Source organism: Mus musculus, chromosome 2, assembly GCF_000001635.26.
Source record: "Mus musculus strain C57BL/6J chromosome 2, GRCm38.p6 C57BL/6J".
In the NCBI taxonomy this organism is placed as follows: domain Eukaryota; kingdom Metazoa; phylum Chordata; class Mammalia; order Rodentia; family Muridae; genus Mus; species Mus musculus.
This window is the reverse complement of record NC_000068.7, coordinates 13,722,389-13,749,594: the sequence shown is the minus strand read 5'-3', so window position 1 is coordinate 13,749,594 and position 27,206 is coordinate 13,722,389. Positions and strand designations below refer to the sequence as shown.

Sequence of the window (27,206 nt, the reverse complement as noted above, 5' to 3'; positions counted from 1 at the left end):
TCAAGGGTCCGTTTGCTGTGGTGTGGTACGTTGTCAAGTTCATGTTTAAAGTAGCTACTGGTCACCTTTGGAGGAAGGAAGATTGCTAATTATGGGAGGATAGACAGAAATAGGAAAAGATTGCCTTTTGGATTCATAGTAATTGGAACTGATGGTCTAAATCTTATCCCAGAAACCCACTCTTAATTACTTATTGGGGTGCTTAAGGCAAAATGCTAATCCAGAGAATAAATTCATTAGTCAGCAAAACAGAAATGGGATCTCATGAAGGTTTAGTAGTAGTAACTGTGTCAAGTGTAAGCTTTCTCCTAAAGGTAGTTTTATGTTCCTTTTTAAATATCAAGATTTTTCCTTAAAATCTCATTGTCTTTCCCCCTCCCTCCCTCCCTCCCTCCCTCCCTCCCTCCCTCCCTCCCTTCTTCGCTCCACTGTGTGTGTGTGTGTGTGTGTGTGCGTGTGTGTGTGTGTGTGTGTTCTTCCTAAGAGGCAATAAGAGGGCACAGAATCACCTGAGAATCATAGTTACAGGTGGTTGAAAGCCACACAACATGGACTCTGAGAATCAAACCCTGGTCCTCCACAATAACAGCAAATGCTCTTAAGCACTGAGCCATCTCACTAGCCTCACGATTTTTCTTTTGCCTATAAATTAATATTGATTCTATTGTCTTAAAGGTTTTAGTGATTTTGTTTAAAACTAGAAGAAGGGACTTAGTATCACTGTTAGGTATACTCCTTTAAGTAAGTAAATTATCAACTGAATACAAAGTATAAAATATATTATATCCTGTAACATATCTGAAAAGGACTGAATAAGGCAGATTGTCACAGAGCCTTTGCATTTCTGTTTGCCTCCTTTGTACTTGGAGGGCTGTGTGTGTATGGAAAATGTTTGTCCTAAAAGGCAATAAAATTAAGACTTGTTCTCAGTTCCTGCTTACTCTGGGCTAGCTAATTGAACAACTGATAAGCATGGTTTTGTATGGCAAGTCAATAGAGCCTTCAGTACACCCAGTACACTGTGTGTCCGTCGAGGTGTCCGTCAGGGTGTCAGGCTGTGAGTTGGGCTCCCTCAGAAACAGACTCTGGTTTGGGGAGGAAGTTGATTAGAAAGTGCCTTTAGGAACAGTACCTGTGAAAGAAGCAGAGGTGGGTACTGGGAGATGATGAACTGTCAATTGGTGTAATAGTTCCAGTTCTAGGGGTATCACTGGGCTCCTTCACAGCCAGTAACTTAGGAGATGAGAGCGGGTAGGGAGGTAATCAGTTTTATTCTATGGCCAGCATCCTGAGAAAAGAGAAGGAGGCCTCTTTCATCAACAGCATCTTAGTAACTGAGGCATGCAGAGGGGCTTTTATAGAGAGGGAGAGAAGTTCACAGAACAGTGGAGCTGTTCTCGCTGTCCAGAATTGGTGTTTCTACCTTCCCACCATTGCCAGAACTTGACATTGACTTGACTTCCTTCTACTACTGTCTGTAACTCTTAATACAAACATTCCTTTTCTGAATGTTTAACCCTACAGCCATAGGCATGGTTTATAGACTGAGAAGGAGTTGGGGGCCACATTCTGATGTTATCGCATGGTCACCAAATGTTTCGAGTGTTTTAATTTTAAGCTACTTAGTAGTTGGAATATTATTAGTAATAGTATTTTTTTAGGCACAGCCTTTTGGTAGAATTTAAAATGCCAGAAGGAAAACATGGGTAGATTACAGTCTACAAAGGCACATCATTTGTTTCACCAGGATTTTGCAAACTGGACCAGCACTTTTATGTTGTGCCAAGTTGGGGGGTTGAAGCCATGAGCTGGCTGTGGCTGCCTTCCAGGGGGGGAGACCTTGGAGGGAACAGCTCTTTTTTTCTATGGCCCATGGGGATAAAGCCAGTGTGAGCCATTATCAGACAGATAACTCAGCAGCTAGAATAATAAAGGAGAGGTATAGCTGGCACACAGCATTCTGCATTGACCCTGTGTGGCATCTCAGTTGGCTGCGTGAGGTACTCATGGGCATCTTTATGAGTGTTTCTCACTGAACGTCTGGAGATGTTAACAAGAAATACAGGTATCTTGATGAAAGATACCCACAAATCTTTCATCAGAGTAGAAAAGCATGCAATTTCTTTTAGAATACTTTTCATAAGCTTTAATCTTCTAGGTTATAATTTTAAGAAATTAACCTATAGGTTACTGTATTAGTCAGGGTTCTCTAGAGCCACAGAACTTATATAATGTCTCTGTATATTAAGGGAACTTATTGTAATAACTAACCCAAAAATGGTCAGCTGTGAATGGGAAGTCCAAGAATCTGGTAGTTGCTCAGTCCCTCAAGGAGTTGTTGCAGCTGGTCTAGTGTAGATGTAGGTCCCAACAGATGCTCTGGCAAGAAAGTGCAAACAGTCAAAGAATGAATCTTCTTTCTTCTAATGTTCTTATGTAAGCCTCCAGCAGAAGGTGTGGCCCAGATTAAAGGTGTGTGCTACCCTGCCTGTATCTGGAACTTGCTTTGTCCGAGGCTGACCTTGAACTCAGAGATCTCTTTGCCTCAGTCTCCTATTAAAGGTGTGTGCTACCTTGACCTAGCCTAAGCTTTTCATGGCCACTGTGCCTCAAGATCTCCATGTCAAGATCCAAGTCAGGAGCCTGTGTCTTCCAGCCTCAAGATCTAGAAGACAGGTGTACAATCTGGATTGTAGTTCATTCTAGATGTAGTCAAGTTGACAATAGCCACCACAGTTATCATCTTTTTACTTCATTCTTGTTTTAAAAACATGTGTATCTAAGACTTTCAGGAAGAAACAAACAACAAAAATCCTCCTCAAAATTTATTTCCAGCAACACAAAAGTAAATGTCAGTAAAATAATGTGTATTTTATCTTAGAACGATTGAGGTAAAGGAGAGAGAATAGAAATCCAAGACAGCGAAGGAGAACTTAGGTTCCCTCCATTGTAAGTCATTTCAGTCCTTCAGATGGAGGCAGATTCAGATGACACTGGATAGTCACTGCTGGTGAGCTGTCAGGAATCACAGAGAAGAGGATACAGGAAACTAAATGCGTGGCTGTGTTTGTAGGGTGTCCACCAAACATGCGTGATGCTCTGAGTTTGATCCCTACCACTCAATAAACTGTGCGCATGGTGGTAAATGCCTTTGGTCCTGGCATTCAGGAGGCAGTAGGAAGGGGATGAAAAGGACATTCTCAGCTACACAGAATGTTCAAGGCCACAAGATCATAGTTAAAATAAAGGACAAAAACTCAAACCCCCAATTCAAACCCAAGTGAAACAGTTAACTGAAAGGAAACAAATGTTATGCTGATAAAGATTTTAAAGAAGACATTTGGGAACCAGAAACCAATGATCTTGAACTACTGTGGAAAAGCAGAAAGGGAAATAGCAGTGATAAGAGGCATATATCCAAATTCTCATATCTGTGGTTTTTGGGGGTAAAGCGAGGAGAGGATAATATAAACAAGGCCCCTGAGGTGTCAGCCTCACCTTTGACTCCTGTCTTCCCTACTTACTGGATAACTGCTCAAGTCACCTTCCAGAAATTCAGTCTGTTCATTTTGGCCACACAGTTGAGCTCTAGGAAGCAGAACTCTGTATGAAAACTGACCATACAAATAGGAATTCTATTGTCTTTTTAAACTCAAACACATAAAAAGTAATTCAACTTATAATCTTCAATGATACTGTTTTTCTTTTAAGTCCAATTTCCTTTTTAATTTTCCCTACCCACAAGTCAGAGATTCAAGTTTGAGATGTATAACAATGATTCAATTGTTTCTACCTGGACCCTGCATATCTACTTCTCTTCCCATTGCTCTTTTCCTTCTGCCCATCCCTCACCCACTCCCTGCCTGTTTATCACTTTCCACTGATGATCACTTTCTCCAAGTGTGTCTCCTCCTGAGCCTTTCACGACTCTTCTATTAATTCTGTCAACTCTTTACCTTTGATATATGAAAAGTCCAGCAGGAGTGCTCTTGATGAGCCAGTTTTCCTTGGGAGATAAACTTGGGTGGGTAGTCCAATGGGGAGTTGGGGAAGGACAGTTATGGGTTTCTTTTGGCAGTCTGGTGGAGGAAAAGAGCCTGGATCGATTTCATCCTTTCAACGAGCGTCCTATACCAGGGCTGAGCTTGATGCTGGAGTAGTAGCAAGGAGAAGGGTAGGCAAAACCATGCTAGCCTAACTGTAATAATGATTAATATAGCAAGCAGTGGGAAGATGCTCATGTGTGTGCAGATATTAGCCTTAGACAAGATGGAAGAAAAGTTGCTTGAAGGGGCTGATGATCTGGGACAAGACCTAATGGATGACAAGGACTGTTCAAGGTGGAAGGGAAAATGAATGCACCAGTCGTGAAGCTCTGCTGTGTGGAAAGTAGAGAGAATGGGGTGCAGGGGAAAAGGGGGGCATAGTAAAAGCAGTTCTTAAGCCTAGGTATGTGATGGGGTGCAAACCTTGGTGAGGATTTTGCATTTTATTCCAGTAATAATTCAGAGCAAGTTTTAAAGACAACCATGAACATTGCAGAGAGAATGGATAGCTACTGGAGGCCATGGAAGCTGAAAGACTAGTTAGGAGACAGTCTAGACAAGGCCTGATAAGACAGATGAAGAGAAAAAGTAATGTGGGCAGATGGGAGACAGACTAGCCCTGAGCCTGGATGCACAGGAGAAGTAAAGGAATTAAGGATTATATATATATATTGCTTAAGATGTCTATTGTCATCATGGAGACATGGATGACTAGAAAGGGGAGAAGGGAGTCAGAGGTTGGGCTTGGATCAGTGCTACATTTGACAAGTCTGCTGGACACTAAGTGGAAATGCCAGTGAGGCTGGGGACTGTCCAGATGAATCTGGAGCTCAAGGAGCTCAGCAGAGGGGTCAGAGCTACACAGATAAATTAAGGTGCCATCACCCGGCAGAGAATAATAGATGGATTCCTTTAGCACCAGGGATGGCTGCAGAAGAGAAAGGGATTGGGGAGTAAGTTCTAGAGCTTTCCAAGATTTAGAGATTTAGGAAGTAAAGCAGGAGTTGGCGAGAGGAGGAGGAGGATGAGGAAAAGGAAGAGGAGGAGGAGGAAGAGGAACAGGAGGAGGAAGGGGAGGAACAGGAGGAGATCAGTCAGTGCAGTGGATGGAGAAACTGGGTGAGCATAATTTCATGCCTCCTGCAGGAGCATTTTCAGGAAAGGGATGTTCCTCTGGTCAGCTCTAATTTAAGATGGGGAAGTAGAACATGGGGCTGTTGAGTCTGGGATAGGGAGTTTTCTGTAGATTTGAGTGTTCTGATTAATCACATGAGTTGTTGAGGAAGGGAAGGCAGTGACTTTAAATAATTCCTTGAGGGAATTTCAAAGGGAAGGGAGAAAAAGATGAAAGAGGGAGAGTTCGTGAAGTTAAAGGAGGACCATGGTTGTATCTGGTGAAAATGAAACAGGGAAAGATTCCGGTTGTACAGAGAGGAGAAGATGAGTTACTATAATGCTTAAGAAAGCTTGTAATCCCAGAATGTGGGAGCTGGAGGGGAGATCCTCGAGAGTTCAAGGTCATCCTCTGCTATACATTGTGAAATTGAGGCTGGCCTGAACTACACGAGATTTACTTCAGAACACTAAGAAACAAAAAGACCGGAAGAGGATCCAAGACCAGAAAACACTGGGATGATTGGCTTTGTTTATGAGAGCAGAGACAACTCTTTTGTTGTAATGTGTTAGGGTAAGACAAAGGATATAGTTAGCACGGTGGTTATAGATGGATCATATACCCCAGTCCCAAACCATATTGAAACTATAATTTTCAATGTGATTATATTTAGAAATTGAGCATCTGTCTGTCTGTCTGTCTGTCTGTCTGTCTATCTATCTATCTATCCACCCATCCTATATATTGATATTGAACGTTCAGCCTCTAGAGCTATGAAAAAAATGTGTTAATTAGGGTTATTATTTTTGTGATGAAACACCATGACCAAAAGGAACCTGCAAAGGAAAGGGTATATTTGGTTTACATATTCTGAACCACAGCCCATAGAGCGAGGCCAAGGTGGCACCTCAAAGTGAGTAGGACCCTGTAGGCAGGAGCTGACTGCTTACTGGCTTGCTCCTCAAGGTTTGCTTTCTTACAGAAGCCAGGACCACTAGCCCAAGGTAGTAGCACCTACAATGGACTGGGCTCTTACAAATCACTGATTAAGAAAACGTCCTATAGACTTGACTACAGCCCAATCTTATGGAGGAATTTTTCTCATTTGAGGTTCCCTCCTCTTAGATGACTACAGCTTGTCAGGTTGATATATAACTAGCCAGCAAAGACAACAAATTTCAATTGCTTAACCTACCTGTTGTGTGCTATTTATTTAAAGCTGTTTGAGCCCACCTCAATAGGAACTGGGAGTTTAGACAAAGTGGAAGGATCATGTTCCTGCTGCACTCTGCAGGCTTCTGTTTTTTCAATAAAGTGTGATGTAAGGCTACCTGCTGAGAGTATGGCCTATGGGATGTTGAAGGAGGGAGAAGAAAACCAAATCAGCATGAGAAGTATGTGGTTTATTTAGGAAGTGTTGTAGGATTCATAGGTAGTGGTACTGTGTGAAGGTTATGGGGCTAAAGTTAAATTGAAATCATTCCAGAGAGTCGTATGATTTTTTTTTCTCCAGATGAAGTTGTCTGCTTAGTGTTAGGCCTAGATATAGGGTTTGATATATCCAGGTATCTAAATTTGCTAGTCAAGGCAACAGAAGTAGAAACTAGGGAGTCACATGTCAGGAGTATTTGAATGGTGCAAGTTGGAGATTAATGAAGACAGGAGATCTGGATTAGATTGAGGCAGTTCTCAGTGAGGTCAAAGAATCATTGCAGAGAGAATAAAAGAATAAGAGAGCTGGATCTAAGAGACGTGTTACCACTGACAGTAACGAGTGTCATTCTTTATATGGAACAAATGACAAAATGATCTCTAGACAGGGCTGTTTCAAAAATCAAATGAGAATACTTGGTAACTATCAAGGTGAGTTACCAGTTTGGTGAAATAGATACTTTGGTAGATATGACTTGATCCTTTTATGTTCTACTATAGTTACCATACAGACAAAGTCGTAATATGTAAACCATGGCACTTTAGATGGATGTATGACTAGTTGAATAAGTGTGTCAAAAATTGTTAAAGTGTTTATTCTGGACAGGCAAAGCCCCTCACACCTGTGACCCTAGTACTTGAAGGTTGCGACAGGAGGCTTACTGTCACAGCCAGCCTTGGCTACCTGGCTACTTGCTCTGCCTACACTAGTCTAAGACCCTGTTCTGTGCCCTCTCCCTACCCCAGTTTTTAAACAACTGTTGATTCTACTACTATTTTAGCTATAGGCCATTGTTTGGTCAACTGCCCTGATCAGTGACTTTTAAGTGAGACATTTCACAGTGGGACACTATATAAGGAAGACATTGATGTCCTATAGATGTCAGAAGTAATTATATGGAAGGTCCATCAAAGATCTGGCATCTCAATTTCAGGAACTGTGAGGAAAGAGTTACAGGAACTATGAAAAAAAATGGGCAGTCAGTAGTTCATGTATCAACTATTTCTCTGGCAGAAGGAGGACGTGATAAAACTGATAAATTCTAAATTATCTTCAATTGTATCTAATAAAGATGTTTAAGAAGTAGAGCAAATATATATTATTACTGGGAAAGAAACAGAATTAAGACCCCAAAAGGACAGTAAGCAGATGAAGTAGGTGGAAACATTCAATGCAGAAAGAAAAATCCAGAACTGTAATAACAATTATTATCCTGAGTATTTTATTACCTGAATTTAAAGAAAAAAGTATTCTGTCTTGACAGTTGTGGGGGGATTATTTTAGATAAAATGCTAGCACTTGTCAGCATTTATGTCAAATTCTCTTTTTATATACATTTACTTTGATTACGGGTCCATTTATGTTTTTACATTATTTATTTAAGAACCCTATATGTCAGGAGAGTAGAGATTTGGCTCAAGTTGAGCACAATGATGTAATTATTCTGATATAGCAGTGGTATGTTCCCCAGGCTCAGGAAAACATTAACCCTCAGAGCATCAAAATGGCTCAAGCCAATCCCAGCACATGGCCTATTGATGTGTTACATCATCTTCTGTACCAATGACCACATACCCAGGGCAGAAATCTTGTGGCTCCGGGAGCTACTCTTTGCCCCAAAGTTTAGGATCAGATTCCTACTTAGAACATCCACTTGAGGGCTTCTCATCAGATCCATTCATTTCTTTGAGTCTTGGGAAAGGACTTGGGGCTGGCCTGGACAGCTGGACAGTAGACGTGATGGAGTGAGACAGTGTGAGGGCATGATCCATGCATGTCGGGGCCTGAGAAATAGTGTCTTCCAGAGCAACTAGAACCAAGCTGTGGGTGGTGTGAGGGTGCTTACAATAGCCGCTAAAGATCACCAAAAGGTCTTCATCTGAGCACAGTGGCACACACCTGTGATCTCAGTGCACAGAAGGCTGAAGCAGAAGGAGCATGAGTTCTAGGCTAGCTTAGGCTACACAAAGAAACTGTCTCCAAATTAAAACAAAACAACACAACAACAACAACAACAACCCTTCATTACTGAAAGCTGAGAAAGGCTTCCAGCTGAAGGTCTCTAAGTAAAAACTCAGGCAGGCTCCAGGACATATTTGATGAGGTACAGGATACAGATGCCCAAATGGTGGTGTGACTCTGTACAGATCAGTTGGGACTCTTTTGGTATTCTGCTTAAAAGCATCAAGGTTGAGACCAGAAGAAAAACAATTCTTAGAAGTGTGTTTTGGAATGGAAATCTCTTCATCTTGAGGACAGAGACATTAAATTTCATTAGAACTCATTGCTGGGCATGATCCTCGATGCCTTTTGTAGACCAGTAGGAAATAGAAGTAGTAAGCAATTGAATAGAGGTCCTTCTGGTAGGTCCTTCTGCTTTAGAAGCTAACCTTAGAAGGCTTAGAAAGAGGTCTTGATGGCCAATGAAGACAGCTTCTGTGCTCTGCCAACTTAGAAGTGGAGAGGGCAAGGCTGAAAGGAAAACCCAGCCCACTTCCATATCAAGCCATAACAAGACAAAACAATTCTACTTCACCTAGAGTCAGCGTATCCCAGCTTGTAAGAGATGCCACACAAGGACACTGTATTGACTGGGAAATGGGGAATAAGCAGGCAGACGAGAAGGGAAGAAATTAATATACTTGAATGTAGTTACGATTTGTCAAGGAGGGTTATTTCTCCTGAGTTGCCTGAGAGGACACTTGATTGACTGCACTTCTCAGAACCTAATACCACATCTGAGTCACTTCTACTCCAGCTTCTCAAAGATTCTGACTTTGTGCTGTTTCCTGGTTAGACTCCATCTGTAATTTTATTGCTTCAGGATGTGAGTGATAAGCCTCTTGGGACACACTCCTAACCTTTCTTAATTACAGTATACCTAAGCACAATAAATTTGACTACGCACTTCCCTTAGACTTTCATTAAATATTAATAAGAACATTTAAATAACTTCATTTTAAATGTCACAAAATCTTAATGAAATAGAACTTAGAGATTGAGTCCATCGGATTAACTAATTCTTATAATTAGCAAGGAGTTTATCAGAAGACCCTTGTTCTAGAAGCTCTTTTTCTTTTTTCTAGAATGTTCGATTTTTTACTGTGACTGGCTTTAGAATTTTCTTTTCCCTATATGAATTACAATCTTGAGGCTTTCCAACTGTTTGGATATTTATTCACTAATTGGTTTAAATTTATTAGGGAGTTATGAAGGTGATCAGTCACACAAGAGGGAGACAAAGAACTGTCTACTGTGACCCACTGGCAGAGGCCAACACTCTCTTATATGATCCTAGCCAAACACAGAGAAAGATAGGAATTTTAAATTTTGGGGGGTTTCTATCATCATCTTATAAAATATCAGTTTCTGAACACAAATACAAACAGCCACGAGAAGATTTTCACACATGGGACTTCTCTGAAGTCTCTACCTTCCATTAGGCAGCACCATCAGACTGGCTCTTGGATTCCCATCTGCTAACAATGGCTCCATCTTTTCTTATAAAGATCCAAGAATACACCACTCTACTCACAGAAACTTGCAACAGTAACCCAGAGTCAGAATTATAGGAGTGCACCTCTGTAATCTCAGCACCCAGGAGGTTGAGGGAGGACCATTCAAATCTGAGGCTACCCTGGGCTAAATAGCAGATTTGAGACCAGTCTGAGTAAAACAAAAAAGAGGGAGGGTGTGGTGGTGGGGTAGGAGGGTAACCAAGGTGTTTCCTCCTTAATGTTCTTGTCTCAAAGGTTGATTCTCCAAGACTGAATGAAAAACTATTGCTAGCACAGAAATGCAGTCATTGGGTTGGGAAGAACACACTGATTGTCATTGAAGAGACAAGACGGATGTTTCAGCGTGGATATAGCTGACATCTTCTGTGCCTGGATCCCCTGATGACTTCTCAGAGGTGACCTGCATCCTTTAGCTGTCATCAAGGTTTTGCTTAATGGACATTCAAGGGTTGCATTCGTATGCCAGATTTCATGAAGTCTGCCTGGAGGCTCTGCTTTGATGCCGGTTACCCTGTATTCTCGGTAGCAGAGCTACTGGGAGACTGAGCCTTGCCGCTGAGTCAGAGAAGCAATTACGTTAAGTGTTCTCAGTGCACAAGACTCCTCAGACACTATTTCCTTTGTTGTGCCTTTTCATATGGAAAAAAGAATCCCCACTTAGTGGCATGTGATTTAGCTCATTTCGTTCTCAAGCTTTTCAAATTATTTTATTGCTTTTTCTACCAACATTGCTCTTCAGCTGTAAGAGTCCTCTGAATCTCGGTCTGTGAAGTCTCACTGCAAGCTGGGTATTAGCTACCTTTCTGATTGCTGGGATGATACCTGCCCGTATCAACTTAAGGGAGAGAGGTCTGTTGGGGGTCACAGTTCAGGAGGTTTGTGGTTGTGGTGGACAATGTGAAGAAGCTGCTTATGTTGCACTCAACTTCAGGGAGGGGAGTGGAGACTGACAGATCCCGTGTTCGGCTTTCCTTCTTTTTATTTAATTCAGAACCCAGTCCATGCAGTGGTCCCCCTCACTAGACGAGATCTTTCCACATCAATCAACCTTATCTCGATAATCCTTTGCAGACATGCTCAGGCTCAGAACGTTTTCCCACAGTGCTTATAAATCTTATCATGTTGGGCAACCAGTTTTTAACCATCAAGGGCTATTAAGAAAGAGGCCAGCTGGAGAAATGGCTCAGTGGTTAGGGGCACTGACTGCTCTTCCAGAGAGATCCTGAGTTCAATTCCCAGCAATCACACGTTGACTCATCTGTAATGGGATCTGATGCTCTCTTCTGGTGTGTCTGAGGACAGTTACAATGTACTCATATACATAAAATAAATAAATAATTCTTAAAAAAAAAAAGAAAGAAAAAGAAAAAGAAAGAGGCTACGAGGGCAGAACTTGACTCTGAGACTTTTAAGACCTTGTAACTCAAACCACTCCTGTCAGCCCCGCAGAATGGCACTACTTGGGACTCAATTAGAAGTCCAACACATTAGGACCCAACCCCATTTACTAGACCAACATTTGTATTTTAATAAGAGTTTCTAGAGGATCCAAGGGCATGCTGCAGTTGGAGATGTACTGCATCAAGAGTTGGCCAGCACAGTGAGAAACAGTGGAGTGTGCACTGCTCTTCCTGAATGCAGTTTATCACTTGCAGCAGCTACTCATCCCTATTACTGGGCTGAGCTTTTCCCATGCATTATCTCCTACAGACTTTGCATCTCTTCCACGTGATAGTATTATCCCCAGATAGGGAAAGGTTAAATAACTTTCCTAAGGTTAATAGTGCAGTGTGGAGCAGAATAGAGATCAGAATTAATATCTTTTTTTAATGCCACTGTTTATATTCTTGACCAAGGTACTCTGCTTATTCTGTTCAGAAATGATTTCAGCATTCCTATGTGGGGTGGTAAAAGATAGTTTTTATCAGAAGGTAAGCAAACATCTCGAGCTGGGCGTGGTGGCGCACGTCTTTAATCCCAGCACTTGGTAGGCAGAGGCAGGTGGATTTCTGAGTTCGAGGCCAGCCTGGTCTACAAAGTGAGTTCCAGGACAGCCAGGGCTACACAGAGAAACACTGTCTCGAAACATCCCCGCCCCCCCTCCCCCAAAAAAAGAACACATCTCATGCAGGTGTGAGAGTGAACAGTGTATGGTTTCTATGATATGTATCAGCGAGGAAACAAACGTGTGAGATGTTATAGATGTTATAATGGTTTCAAAGGAAAGTTTATACCACAGACACACTTAAAAATTCAGAAGAGAGGTGAGTGTAAGGACCAGGCTAAGTTTTCCTCTGTGTGTATGTATGGAGGGGTTGTCTCTCCACTGGAAATTTGCAAACCTGTAAATGAGAATGCTTTGTGTTGCTATTATTATCAACAATGTATAACAGTGAAACATGGCTCTAGGAAGCAAAATCATCCATACACTTGTTACATTGGTGAGCATTGGTGAGCATTGGTGAGGTGGACTTTATTTAGATACCTATCACCGGAGTGTTACTGTCATGGAGGTTTTGTTTGGTTTGGTTTGTTTTTTGTTTTTTGTTTTTTGTTTTTTGTTTTTTGTTTTTTGTTTTTTGTTTTTTGTTTTTTGTTTTTTTTTGTTTTTTGTTTGTTTGTTTGTTTGTTTGTTTTTTTTTTGTCTTTCGAGACAGGGTTTCTCTGTGTAGCCCTGGCTGCCCTGGAACTCACTCTGTAGACCAGGCTGGCCTTGAACTCAGAAATCCGCCTGCCTCTGCCTCCCAAGTGCTGGGACTAAAGGCGTGTGCCACCACTGCCCAGCCTGTCATGGACTTTTATGGTATGCAAACATGTGTTCACCTCTGAGCAGAGGGGAAAGCAGGAATTTATAACTAAGGGCCATTTATGTATGGCAGTGTCAATGTATGGGGGAAGCGATTAGGGGGAAAGATTTAAGGTAAGGAGAGCTCAAGTGTGGGATTCTGCTGAAGGCAGATCTAAGTGACCAGATCCTCTGGTTGCTTTTCTGCTGCTGTTATAAAAGCACTAACCAAAAGGAATTTAGGGGTGGGGGTGGGGAAAGTTCATTTGACTTACAGTGCCAGACCATCTTCCATCATTGAAGGGAGTCAATTTAGGAATTCAAGGCAAGAATCTGAGCCAGCAATCATGGGAAATGCCTGTTGCTACCTCACTCACAGGCTTATCTTTAATTTCTTGTACAGTCCAGGATGACTAGGGACACTTCTTCCCACACAGGACTGGGCCTTCCTCCAGTAATTAACAATCAAAAAGCCTCCCACAGACATTCTCACAATCCAAACTCACCTAAGAAATACCTCAACTGAGATTCCCTTTTCAGATTACTCCAAGATATGTCAAGTTGAGAGTTAAAGCTAATTGTAGGGCAGTTGACAGTAGTTTGATCAGATACTGAGTATACTCAGCAAGGGGAAGGGGTTCGGGATAACCCCACTGAGCGACGTTATTGGTAGATTGGGCTTTTGAGGGTATACCCAATAATTGGAGCTAGTTGAGCAGATTCAGGGTAAGGTTTAACAGATTTTGATCAAAAAGAAAACCCTGTCACTTCTCATAAACTAAGAAGAGATGATCAGAAAGAGGAGGCATTGATGCTACAGATAGTGAAATAGTGTTCCCTTGAAGGGAACGTGACGGGATCATAGTATGTGGCCTCAAAAACCCACTCTTAACTAGGAGAGAGATTTTTAGAGATGTCTTACTTTCCTCATTTACTGAAATGTAGTGCCCAGTACCTACCTTCTATGATTCTCATGAAGAATTAATAAAATAGACATAAGAAAGGTGTTCAAAGCACTCATTACCTAATGACCATACAGAGTATGTTTCTCTTATGTCCTTCATTCTTAACCACACTAATACATGTAAATTTTTGCATCAAAATTATGTTAATACAGTGGTGGTAAGGAGACAGTTCCATTGGTAAAGTGCTTGTCTTGAAAGCACTAGGAATAAGTTTCATCCTTAGAACTCAGCAGGGTATGGTGGTCCATACTTGTAATCTCACTGGTGGAGAGGCAGAGACAGGAACTCTGGGGTTCACTGTTCACCTCGTTCAGCATACTCTGCAAGCTTCAGGTCAGTGAAAGACCCTGTCTTTAAAAAAAAGGGGGGGGTGATTCTTAAGGAATGACACAAACTTGTACTCTGACCTCCATGTGCACACGTGCACACATGTCCACATGTACCCTCACATACATCTATATCCATATACACACACAAATAATATACATTAACATTAAAATATCCTAAGCATATTAGAGACTTTCTAATTCAAAGTGTCCCAGTGAGAAATAAACAATCCTGATTATAGAGTAAGAAAATACAGTTGTGTCATTAAAAAGACTATTTTATTTTTAAATTGTTCAGGTCTGGAAGGGAAAAAATATTTTCATTGTGAGCAGACTCCTTCCTGATTTAAAGCTTTTATCCTTGCTTCAAGCACCTAGGAATTTCACATTTCAGGAGTAGTTATTTGTGAAGTGAGACATGGATGCCCCAAGGTTTGCCACATATTCCTAACCAGCTCCCATTTTATGTTCTTGTTACCTAAATATGCCCATTACCACTGACTACCCTCTTTGGTTTGTGGTCTAGTTTCTGGGAGCACTGGGTCAAGGAGTGTACAGGGAGGGACCCATGACTCCAGATACATATGCAGCAGAGGTTGGGCTTTCTTGACAGTAATGGGAGGAAAGGTCCTTGGTCCTGTGGCAGTTTGATGCCTCATCACAGGGGGATGCTGGAACCATAGGACAGGAGAGGGTGGGTAGGTGGGGGAGCACCTCCATGGAGGCAAAGGGGAAGGGGGAGAGGGTAGATGTGCAATGGGTTTTATTTTGGAAGGGATAACTGGCAAGTGGGATATCATCTGAGATATAAACGAATGGAATGATTAAAAAAGACCACCCTCTTACTCACCGGGTTAGGAGTTTTCATAAATCTTTATATCAGGCTTGTCCTTTTGTTAACACCCCTCCCTGCCCTCCCCCACCCCATATCAGTCTACTCATCTAAACCAATTTTTCCTGGCTATACCAGAGAGCTCACCACACCTAAGCCAGAGGCATCCATTTCTCTTTGAGGTATGCCCTGGATTGGAGAGGGACTGGAGTTCAGAAGCAAGTCAGTGAAGTATGGTACTGTGAATTCCGTCTTTGGTCTGGTGTAATGGTGTTGCTAAAGATGTGGGGATATCTTTTCTTTTTCTTTTTCTTTTTCTTATTGTCTCCTTTTATTGAAGCAGATTTTTATTTCTGCTCAAATAAAAGATCCTGATTATGGTTCCACTTCTTCTACTTCCTCTCCCAGTTCCTCTCCACCTCCCCTCACATCTATATCCACTCTCTTTCTGTCCCTCATTAGAAAACAACAGGCTTGCAAGGGGTGATAATAAAATAAGATAAAACAAAAGCTAACACATAGGAATAGGCAAATCAAACCAAAAGTACTCAAGAAAAGGTAAAGTAATAGTTATAAAAACAGACCCACTCATTCACACACTCAGGAATCCCATAAAAACATTGCACCGGAAGCCAAAAAAGTATATTCAAAGGCCCTGTAGGTAAAAAGAGGAAAAACATGTATAACTAAAATAAACATTTTAAAAAAAGAAAAGGTTATTGGTTGAGTGCAAATATCTGCATCTGACTCTTTCAGCTGCTTGTTGGGTCTTTCAGAGGGCAGCCATGATAGGTCCCTTTTTGTGAGCACTCCATAGCCTCAGTAATAATGTCAGGCCTTGGGACCTCCCCTTGAGCTGGATCCCTCTTTGGGCCTGTAACTGGACCTTCTTTTCCTCAGGCTCCACTCCATTTCCATCCCTATAATTCTTTCAGACAGAACAATTATGGGCCAGAGATGTGACTGTGGGATGGGAACCCCATCCCTCACTTGATGCCCTGTCTTCTTGCTGGAGGTGGGCCCTATAATTTCCCTCTCCCTATTGTCTGGCATTTCATCTAAGATCCTTCCCTTTGATTCCTGAGAGTCTCTCACCTCCCAGGTCTCTGGTGCATTCTGGAGAGTCTCCCAACCTCCTATTTTCTGAGGTTGCCTGTTTACATTCTTCCTTTTGGCCCTCAGGACTTCAGTCCTTTTCCCTCACCCAATACCAGATCAGGTTCCCCTCCCCTTCTACTCCTCCTCCCCATGTCCACTTTCTCTCCCTCCCTCCCCACTTGTGATTGCTTTCTTCTCTCTCCCAAGTGGGACTGAGGCATCCTCACTTGAGTACTTCAGCTTGTTGTCCTTTTTGAGTTCTGTGGACTGTATCTTGGATATTCTGTACTTTTTTTTTTTTTGGCTAATATCCACTTATTAGTGAGTATATACCATGTGCATCCTTTTGGGTCTGAGTTACCTCACTCAGGATGATATTTTCTAGTTCCATCCATTTGCCTGCAAAACTCAGGATGTCCTCATTCTTAGTAGCTGAGTAGTATTCCATTGTGTAAATGAACCACATTTTCTGTATCCATTCTTCTGTTGTGGGACATCTAGGTTATTTCCATCTTCTGACTATCACAAATAAGGCCACTATGAACAACCAATGGACAGAAGCAGCTGACCCCTGTTGTTGAATTAGTGAAGGTGGAAAGAAGCTGAGGAGAAGGGCAATCCTGTAGAATGACTAGCAGTCTCGATTAATGTGAATGCCCCCTCCCACCCAGCCCAAGATCTCTCAAACACCGAACCACCAAACAGACAGCATACACTAACTGATATGAGGCCCCCCAACACACATACAGTAGAGAACTTCCGGGTCTGTGTTCATTCGGAGTTGATGCACCTAATCATCAATAGAATAGAGGCCCCAGGGAGTTTAGAGGTCAGGTGGGGAGCGGGTGGGGGCATCCACTTGGAGACAGGGTGAGGAGGAGGTGTGAGATGTAGAGCAGTTGGAGTGTGGATGGGGGGCGGGGAATGAAATATGGAGTGTAAAAAATAAATTAATTTTAAAAAAAGATTAAAAAAAAAAAAAGACTTGTCATTCGGAGACAAGAAACCTCCAAAGATACATTGAGTTCATTTTGTGTTGGCTGGCCATCTACTGGTCATGCATTCTGTCTGACCTTGAGATAGTCTGTTTCCCTAGTATGATTTCCTTGGAGAAAAATAGAGTTTCATTTACAAGTGGTTATCAGTTGGCATTAGTGGTTGGGTTGGGGATAGGGGCATGTATCCACTTCTTTCAACTTTAGGACACAACTTTGCAGACCCATGTAGGCCCCGTGCATGCTACCCCAGTCTCTGTGAGTCATGTGTTCATGGACCCTGTTCCTTGACATCCTTCTTCCCCTCTAGCTCTTACACTGTTATTGTCTCCTCTTCATCAGGGTGCCCTGAGCCCGGATAAGACCCATCCCATTTAGGATTGAGTGTTCCAAGGTCACTCTCTGCATGATGTCTGGCTGTGGGTCCCTGTATTTGTTTCCATGATGGCTGAGCAAGGCTCTGATCTATGAGTGTATCACAGTATCATTAGGGGTTATTTTACTGTTACGTGCGTTTAATAGAATCATAGAATTTGGTTTTACTATAGGCTCCTGGCCTATCTAGTCTCAAGTTCTTGGTCACAGAAGCAGTGTCAAGTATTGGTTCCATCTCATAGAGTCAGCCTTAATTAGACATTAGGTTTTTGTTTGTTTGTTTGTTTGTTTATTTGTTTGTTTAATTCTTATAAGCTTTGGACCACCCTTGTCCCAGCATGTTGTGACCTACCATTGTAGATCAAACGTTTTGTGTCTGGGTTGGAATTTGTATTTCTCCTGGTACCATGCACTTTACCTTTCTGTACAAAAGACACTAAAATGTAGGAGTGAAGGCTCTGTGTAAGCACCAGATCTACTTCTCCATGTTAAATGAGTTGTGCAGGTGTTGTCTTCAGCAATGGAACCTTGCCATCAGTTTGTAGAGAACAACCTATAGTTTTGGCAATTGCTATGGGAGTCTTTTGGCCAACAACTCAATTAAATATAACAAGATCTAGGCACTGGAAGCTTCATTTGGTGACAAGAGATGTCCGGTAGGGACTCTGTCTTATCCATTATTTGTGATTTCATTTAGATTGCCTTTATATATGGATATATTTCAGGAGACCTCTACTTAGTTATTAGGTTTTCATACTATCACTCAAATGGCCTTTAATTTTAGCTGTCTCTATTTATATTCCCTCTGTTTTTCATCTCTTCCATCCTTTCCTCACTTGGTTCTCCCATTCCAGTACCCTTCCTTCATCCATCCATAACTATCTATTCTGTTTCCTTTCCTATGGAGACTCCTACACCCCCCAGTTCCTACCTCTATACCTAACCTCTATGTTTCAATGGATTGTAGCTTGGCTATCTTGAACTTAACAGCTAATTTACACAATATAAAAGCTAATATATACCACATTTCCCTCACTCAGGATGATTTTTTTCTAGTTCTATCCATGTACCTGTGAATTTCATGATTTCATTTTTTAAGTGGATGAGTAATGTTCCATTGTGTAAATTTTCTGCATTTTCTTTATTCATTCATATGTTGAGGGGCAATTAGTTTGTTTCCAGTTTCTGACTAGTATGAATAGAGCAGTGGAGAACATAGTTAAGCAAGTGGTAAGATGAAGGGACCTTTGGGTATGTGCCCACAAGTGAGATAGCTGGAACACGAGGTATATCCATTTCCAAGTTCCTGAGGAATAGCCACACTAATTTTTATAGTGGATGTATGAGATTGCACTCCCACCAGTAATGGGTGAGTGTGCCCCTTGCTCCAGATCCTTGCCAGCATGAGTTGTCATTTGTTTGATTGACCTTGGATATTCTGATAGGTATATGATAAAATCTCAAAGTAGTTTCCTTTTGCATTTCCCTTATGACTTATGATGACGAACATTTCTTTAAGTATTCTCAGCCATTTGAGTTTCCTATTTTAAGAATTCTGCTTAGATCTATACTCCAGTGGTTAACTGGGTTATTTGTTTGCTTGATTTTTTTGGTGATCATTTTGGAGTTCATTATATATTTTGCATATTAACCCTCTATCAAATGTGTAGCTGGAAAAATCTTTTCCTATTCTATAGACTGCTGCTTTGTCCAATTGTTGGTGTTGAAGGGACTAGTGCATGCCCTGTTTAGAGCTGGGTGCTCAGTTGTTCCTTATTCTCAGCATCTTAAACAACCATGAGTCTATGCATTTACACAGTCATTGTAGAATGAAGCTTCTAATTAAAACAGAGAGTATCATATGCCTATGACTGCAAACATATATGTTTAGAAGTCAGTTTGATATCATATCACCGTATTTAAACACCGGTACAATCTAACCCCTGCATGATCGCCACACTCATGATTTATCACCAGACATGTAGTTCCAGGCGTGATTTCTTGCATGGATCTTGCCCCAAATCTAAGCAAAATGTGGTTGGTTGCACCTATCACTGCAGTGCCACTATTTCCATTGTGGGCACATCTTGGCTGGCAGATTTCTATTATAGTTCATAGAGTTCACAGCTGGGTAAGCCTGCTTATGTTTGTGTTATTCCTCTTCTAGTGACCATGAAATCTAGCCATCAGGTTTATTAGTAAGGTTGCTGTGTTTAGATCCCACAACTCTGAATTATCTTAGTATGATCCTATGGGAGACATTTGAGAACTCTAAGCCTTAGCTATTATGCAAACTAATTTTTGTCTGTAAATATGCAAATTACCTTACCCCTCCCTACCTGGTTTTCATCACATATTCATCACAATATTATTGATTTATAAATGATTGGTACTGTGGATAGCTTTAACTGGGTCCCTTATGAGCAAAATAAAATCATTAATGTATATCATTTTATATATCTACAACAGCTTTGAATTTACAGTTTTGAAAACTGTCTTTCTATGATAGGAATGTTTAAGAGTGCATCTTGATAACTGACTTAATATTGAGGGGTGGCTGATTAATCTTCATTGATGGTAAATGGAAACAGATAAGAGCCAAGTAAACAGAGATGATCTGCAGAATATTTTGCAATTGAAGTTGTCAGCAGTGTTCATGTTTAAAGAATAAGTCTCTATTAATGCTGTTATTTTAAGAGCAGTTCCCATATTTTGAATTAAATGCACAGATTCATGGTTTCTTGAAATTAATATGATTATAAAAACAGCTAGCTATCATACTGCAAAGTCAAATGATATGTGTGCATATATATGCTTGTCTTCCCCAGCAGATGTCTTGCTCCAAGGATACGACCTTATTCACTGTAGTATCTCAAGTGCCTCCTGTCTCCCAGGCACATGGTGTAGACTCCACACATAACTAATGAATGACCAAACAAAGGAAAAGACCAGGATCTGTCTCTCATCTTTGTAGGCACCAAACTACACTTTTATCTGTGTTTGAGTATGAACATGTCAGAAGCAATGCTTGTCACATCCAAGAATGATCTCCAATCCAGAAGACTACTTTGTTAGGGACTGAGAGCAACCAGCTACATGGTGGGCTAGATGCTTGCTATACACATGTCTCTGAAGGAGCAGAACTGATAGAATGAACAATTATTATAAAAGATTTATCAGGTTGGCTTATACCAAATGGACCAGTTAGTCCATCAATGACTGTCTGTGAGCTGCAGAGTCTGAGAAACTGATAAGCTGCTCAGTTCACATCGCTGGAATTCAGTGGTCTCAGTCTGGTGCTAATATCTGGAGAATTCTTGAAAAGCTCCTGTCTTCAGAAGAATCTGGATTCTAATGTTAGCAAAACATGGCAGCAGCAGTAGCAACAAAAGGGTATATGCACAGACTAGCAAGATGCAAACACTGAGGACGGATGACATATCCCCGTGCAACTCTGTATCTTCTGGAAAGTTCTGCCTACTCTCATGGTGGATCTACTCTATTTAGTTCCCCCTTCCCAAGAGCACCCCTTACAGACTGCCCAGAGACATGTCTCTTGGTTGATTTGATTAATCATCACACTTGCTCTTCTCTTTTCAGAAAGCCCGCATGGGGTGGGGAACACACTATAAACAATTTGCTTGCTGAGCTTAGAATTAGGACTCAGGAGATCACCATGGCCTGAATCCAAGAGGCTGGCCAGCCTGCTAGACCCCTCTCCATAGGGTTTTCTGCTGCTGGTCAGCATGGTTTCTGGTCTTATCACTCTTGGATGAAGAAAGGGATATTAAAAATAATTATTTTTAAAAATCCTTATTTGAGCTTTCTGTGTTTAGAAACTATGCTCTGCTGTTTATTAATGCATCCATTCCTCAGAGAGTAAAATTGATTAGACTTTAAGCTTTATGTTGTGGCACCGATTATGTTACCATAAATAGAACTTAGCTGCACTTGCTGTTCCTGAGATTCTTGCATGCCAATTGTTCCTTGGAATGTTTTACTTGGCCGGGGATCTGATTGCATGATTGCAGGTCACACACAGAAGGTCACATTCAGTCTGTTCTTCAGAGGCCTTGGTGGATACTAAGGACCAAAGGCAGAATTCTGCATATTTGTGTAACATTATTTCTTTGAGACAGAGCCTCTGCAGTACCAGAGTCTTACTGTCTATTACCTGGCAAGAGAGAGTACAGTCTCCCAACTTCTTGCTTTCTAGTGAAATCTTGTCAGGTGGACTTGTAAAGTAATCACTTTCAACTCAAGGATGACCTATCAAAACAGAATTTCAAGAAAGCCCAGCATCCACAGGGATAACAATGATAGGCAAAATGCTTGTTTTTGTATCATCAACCCACAGTCTTATTAAAGAGTGCTTCCTCCTTACATGCTGAAAATATGCCTAATGGCTTGTCTGTTGGCACCAAACAAATTCTATTATTAAGTAACAAAGGTGGTCAGAATTCATGGTATAAGACTTGCAGGAAATGGAGAGAAAAGGAAATTTGTACCATTTAGTGGTTAGCAAACCATCGTTAAACTCATAGTCAAAGGCTAGCCAGATAGGTGGCTGATGTTTTAGATATCCCACCAGGAAGTGGGCTACATGTCCCAAAGGGGGATGATTTGGAGCAGAGAAGTGGCATGCTCAGATCAAGTGTTCCTGAGAGACAGACCACTGGGGGATAATGAGAAAGGATGATAGAAATAGAGGTCTGTGGAAAGGTTTGGGGAGAGAAGGCAGGTTTCAAAGGCAGGAGACCCAGAGGCAATGTACAGAAGACCTGTAGCTAAAGACCAGTCATTACTTTAAAGTCACATCAGAAAATGAATGACAGGAAATACCAATACATGCAGAACAGTCTAGAATAAAAAGCTGCAGAAGGGTTGTGACTAGCAGTCAGAAGCTGGGGAGCAAGGAGGACTGTGGGTGAAACCAGATACCCTGAAAGTTGGGAAGCAAAGGCAAGGCACTGAGATCTCCTTTGACATAGTGATGTTTGCTGAAAGCCAGTCAGTGAATTTATAAATAAAGGAAGTGGGCAGCTGTGGCTTGTAATTAGGATGGGCAATGAAGAGAGAGTGAATAGCAAGGTGACATATTTTGCTTTTTATTTCCAGACAGTAGTGAATTGATCGTGGCAATAGTACACAGCCAGAGAGTAAAGATGCTTTCAGAAAACGTAGTAGAGAGGGACCTGGTCACAGAGGAGACAGAGAAGGCTGGGGTGGCAGATACATTATCATCATGTGAGTGAGGAGGTCTTTCTTTTAGTCAGAAGGTCAGGACTGACAGCTACGGATTAATCGCACCCAGCAGCACCGTATCCTCTGAAACGGGCAGCATGATTGAATGAGATGTTAGCAGGGCAGTGAGTGGTCAAGACACTAGAACCGAACGCCTACAGTGGCCACTGAGAGAACTGAGGCTTGAAATAGAGTTGTTAAGGCACATAGAGGGCCGGACCAACTGGACACCATGAATTTGTCAAGTCACCAGTCCTAAGGCATCAGGACCAGGGATATGTATGGTAGGAGCTTTATTGTTTCAGTTGCTTATTTTGCAACAAGTGAGAGGATGTTGGTGGAGGAAGGCATCTAGGGAGCTGGCAGTATGTGGCAGAGGTGGCAAATGCCTCAGATGCATAGTGAGGCAGGCTTGCTCAGGGACAGCTGAGCAAGGATGGTCACCTTTCAGAGAAACGTGGACAGGAAGGACAGTTGGAGTAATCTCAGCTTGCTTGTCTGAGAAGCATTAAAAGCCAACCTACTCCCCAAATTCTAGCATATCTCCAGAGGGAGGATCACAGTGCTATCTAAGATACATCTCCTTGGTGGCAGAGGCTAGAGGCCCTTGGTGTGGAGTTTGGTGATTATTATATAAGCTCATTATTTTCTCTTTGATATAATTTTGTAAGAGGGTTTCATCCAAAAATTGCAATGACCTGGAATTATACAACAGTAAGTACTTGGAAGGGGACAGAAACAGAAATGGTACTTGGAGCTTGCAGAATCTGTTTGTACAGACAGTGCCTAGGAGCCATCCGAATCCTGTTCTGCTTTCTTTCCCTTCACTAACAGCTCAGGTCCCATTGAGAGTTAGTACCAGATGGGTCTTCTCATTATTCATCTTGTTTAAAATGTGCTCCTTGCAGCAGACTGTGATGTCGTTTGCTTCTGTGCCTTTTTCTGTGGCTTGCAATATCCAGTCTGTTTCACCTGTACCCTGGTCCTTTGGGTTGGATCATTCTAACTAGATCCCTGGGAAGGCTTACACATCAACCCACAGTTGACTCATAGCAGTCTCTTGTTTTACCACATTGTATCTGACTCAGAGTCTTTGGCATTCCTGTTTTCCTCATGACTGCCCCTTTCTCCATTCCCGTTAACTTAGCAGAAACTTGCCTCCCAATTGGATGTTAAAGAAGGCTTGCCATTGCATCCCCTCAAGGTTGCATGCTCACCTTCAAGATGGATCTGCTTGCTGGTCATGAGTTTTCCCACCTCAGAGCTACAGACGTTTCTTGTTTTCTTACACCAGAGAAAGGTAGAGGTCAGGAAAGAAACTGAAGATTTCAAGTGAAAAAAAGGGTTGGAGAGACACAGAAGGCAAAGGAAACTAAAAGACTCCTTGCCTGTTCTCTTGGGATTGAGTGACTCCCTGCAGGTAGAGATGTAGGCAGCCTCTATAAGAACAGAATAATTGGCCTAGAGGAATTACTGACTGACATGAAGTCAAGTTCAACAATGAGTTTAGAGCAAGAACTCAACAGATATTTATTGGCTTCTATGTGTCAGGTCTTTTCATACATACCCACCCCCACCCCAGCCCCATTTAATCCTGTTAGCTGTGTTATTGGTAAAAATTAAAGAGAAACTCCCCTGCTGAAGGCTAAGGCCAGACTGAAGCCCAAAGGCAAGGTCATCCTCACTGACTCCAAAGACCCCCTTTGCCTCTTCATCTCCACTCTGCATCAGACACTCTTCTCTAATTTGCACACCGCATGCCTGGTTTATGGCTGGGCAAAGCTATTTTGTTTTTATTAAGAAAGATACTTTCCAGTTTAAGGGAAGGTGTATATGACAGTTCTATTGGTCTCTGGTTGTCACCGGCCCACAATTGAGCATTACAAAGGCATCATAATTCAAAGCACTGCTGGCTGGGTAATTCACTTCATTAACAGTGCTGCCTGGATAAAACACACAACAAATTAGAAATAAACAAATGCTTGGGAGCACGATAATACATTAGACTAGCACAAGAAGTGCTTCTAGAGAGAGGATGAGAGGTGGGAAGGAAGAAGTAGGGAAAGAAATTATATTGGGACTCAGAGTTTGTTTTATCAAATGTATTATTACTGTTATTATTTGGTGAGTGTACATGAGATAGATAAATAGATAGATAGATAGATAGATAGATAGATAGATAGATAGATAGATAGATAGATGGATGGATGGATGGATGGATGGATGGATGGATGGATGGATAGATAGATAGATAGATAGATAGATAGATAGATAGATAGATAGATAGATAGATGATAGATTGTGTGTGTGTGTGTGTGTGTGTGTGTGTGTGTGTGTGTGTGTGTGTGTGATGCTTACATACTGTGAAGGTCAGACAACTTGTGTGAATGTGTTCTTTCAACTGTGTGTTACAAGAACTGAAATCAGGTCACCAAACTCGGAGTCATAGTGCTGGCCGTCGGTGAGATTTTGTGAGCCCATAGGTAACACACACCCAGTACTTTTAGGAAGCCCCTCTGAAAAATATTGTCGACTTATCCATGAACCTATCTTGCTTATCTCTTTACCTTCATGCCCCCTCCTTCTCTATCACCCCTCATGCCCAGTGTATCAAGAAGTCCTGACTCCAGAGAAGATCTCAGATCTGTTTGCTTGTCTTTCCTGGTGGATCCAGGCACAGTGTGTTTACACTATGTCCATGACCCTCACTGTGTCCAGGAGTTAGTTACTTGACATGTCTGTGTCCAAGAGATTTGTTATATCAGAGAGTCAGATAATAACATGAGTGTGCCCATGGAGCTCATTAGTGCAAGACGCCATTGCCTTTGTCCTAATGCTGATTTTTGGTTTGCTTGTATTCCACCTCTGATTTTCTGAGTTCATAGAAACCAACATGTGGGGCTAACATATCAGAAGTATTACAACAATCAGAAAGCAGATACACCTGTGTTCTTTATGGAGAAAACATTAATTTCCTGTGTCTCTAGGCTTCTTACCCAAGACAGCTCTTCTTTTTTTTTAAAGGCTATTTACACGCAATGATTAAAATCAGTTATTTATTATAAATACTAACCTGAAAATACAAAAATGCAAAAATGGAAATAAAAAGCCTTCTGCATGGATTTTTTTTTTTTAGTTTAACTTCATTTTTAAATTTTAGATCTATCAGAGGTAACAATATCAATTTCGTTTCCCAGGGAGAAATTCAATAAAGGAATAAAATCCAAGCTTCATTTGGATACAACCCCTTATCAATTAAATCTGATTTATATTAATAATATCTTACATACTTTGATATTAAATCATTTTTTCCAATCTTTTTCCTGAAACAGCACATATCTGGATGAGAAGACAACCCAAATAACAGAGAAATGCAAAGATCTGCAATATAGCTTGAACTCTTTATCTAACAAAACGAGACGGTAAGTTGCACTCTTCCCAAAGCATATTTGAAATGATTTGGAAAATCAGGCTGGGCTCACTTCAGGCTGGATTTGGCTCTGAGAATGCCCCTCCAGTTGAGGAGGAAGGAGCAGGGACACAGTGCAGATCAAGGTCATGCTCTGGCCGAAGGACTCAGCTTCACTGTCCTAGATCCACATTTATTATGCTCTATGTGTTCTGGCTAAAACTTAAAGCCTGCACACCCTTCTGAAATTTTGATATGTGTTTGAGGCATTATCCTAGGAAAATGTTCCCTTTCACAAAATTTTGCTTACAATTTCAGGTTAATGGTTTACCCCTGGCCCCAGCTGTGGCTCACCCATCACTCACTGACTGGAGTTTATAATCTCATACTTTTCAATGATCCCCTACATCCTCTTCTTCAAACTAGGGAGAAGGCAAACCAACATGTCTAATCTCTATGCAAGGAAGAGGTGTTGGTGGCCCAAGGTTCTGATATCTGGGGTGCTGCTTGGATTGTAGCTGAGAAAATCTAGTAAGACTCTGCCTGTGGAGTGTGGAGTAGTGCTGTGTTTGTTAGCTCCTTAAAGGAGCCTGGGCACATATCTCAAGATGTAGGGGCCTGTTTAACACATACAGGGCCCAAGGTTCAATTCCAGGACTGACAAAAAAAAAGTGTGTAAAGGGGGTGTGTGGAGTGGGAAGGGCAAGAGAATCTTCTGAAAAGAAGTTTCTATATTTCATTTGCTGAGTGCTTGGCTGAGAAATGGAGAAGCTGGCAACAGGCAGGAGACAGAGTTAATTTCCTTGTAGGCGGCTGTGTAAGCGAGACTGACCCAGGGTCCTTCTTCTCTGTGCTTTTCTTTCATGCTTTATGCTAATACCCCTCTCTTACTTTTCAACTGTGAAAATGGTGTGGACAGAGAAGGAAGGGATTGAGCAGGTAATCCATTTTCTCTTTCCGTGTGTGTAGGAGGCTGACCTGAGAAGAGAAGCCAGGGTGTAGGTGAACTGGTCCAGCCTGCTTTGCAACTGTACGCTGGGACAAGCCAGTGTAGGACTTCTACTAAA

The 27,206-nt window shown here is 41.6% G+C and overlaps 1 protein-coding gene across 2 annotated transcripts in view; it reads left to right on the top strand.

Annotated features, from left to right (window-relative positions):
• The window catches only part of St8sia6 (ST8 alpha-N-acetyl-neuraminide alpha-2,8-sialyltransferase 6), a 143,717-nt gene that overhangs the window by 45,140 nt on the left and 71,371 nt on the right, over positions 1–27,206 (top strand). The window contains exon 3 of one of the 2 annotated variants that reach the window (NM_145838.1): positions 26,063–26,152. The exons of the other annotated variant lie outside the window; for it this stretch is intronic. Coding sequence (NP_665837.1) covers positions 26,063–26,152 — 90 coding nt within the window. The remainder of the gene's footprint in view (positions 1–26,062; positions 26,153–27,206) is intronic. 2 annotated transcript variants of the gene reach the window in all.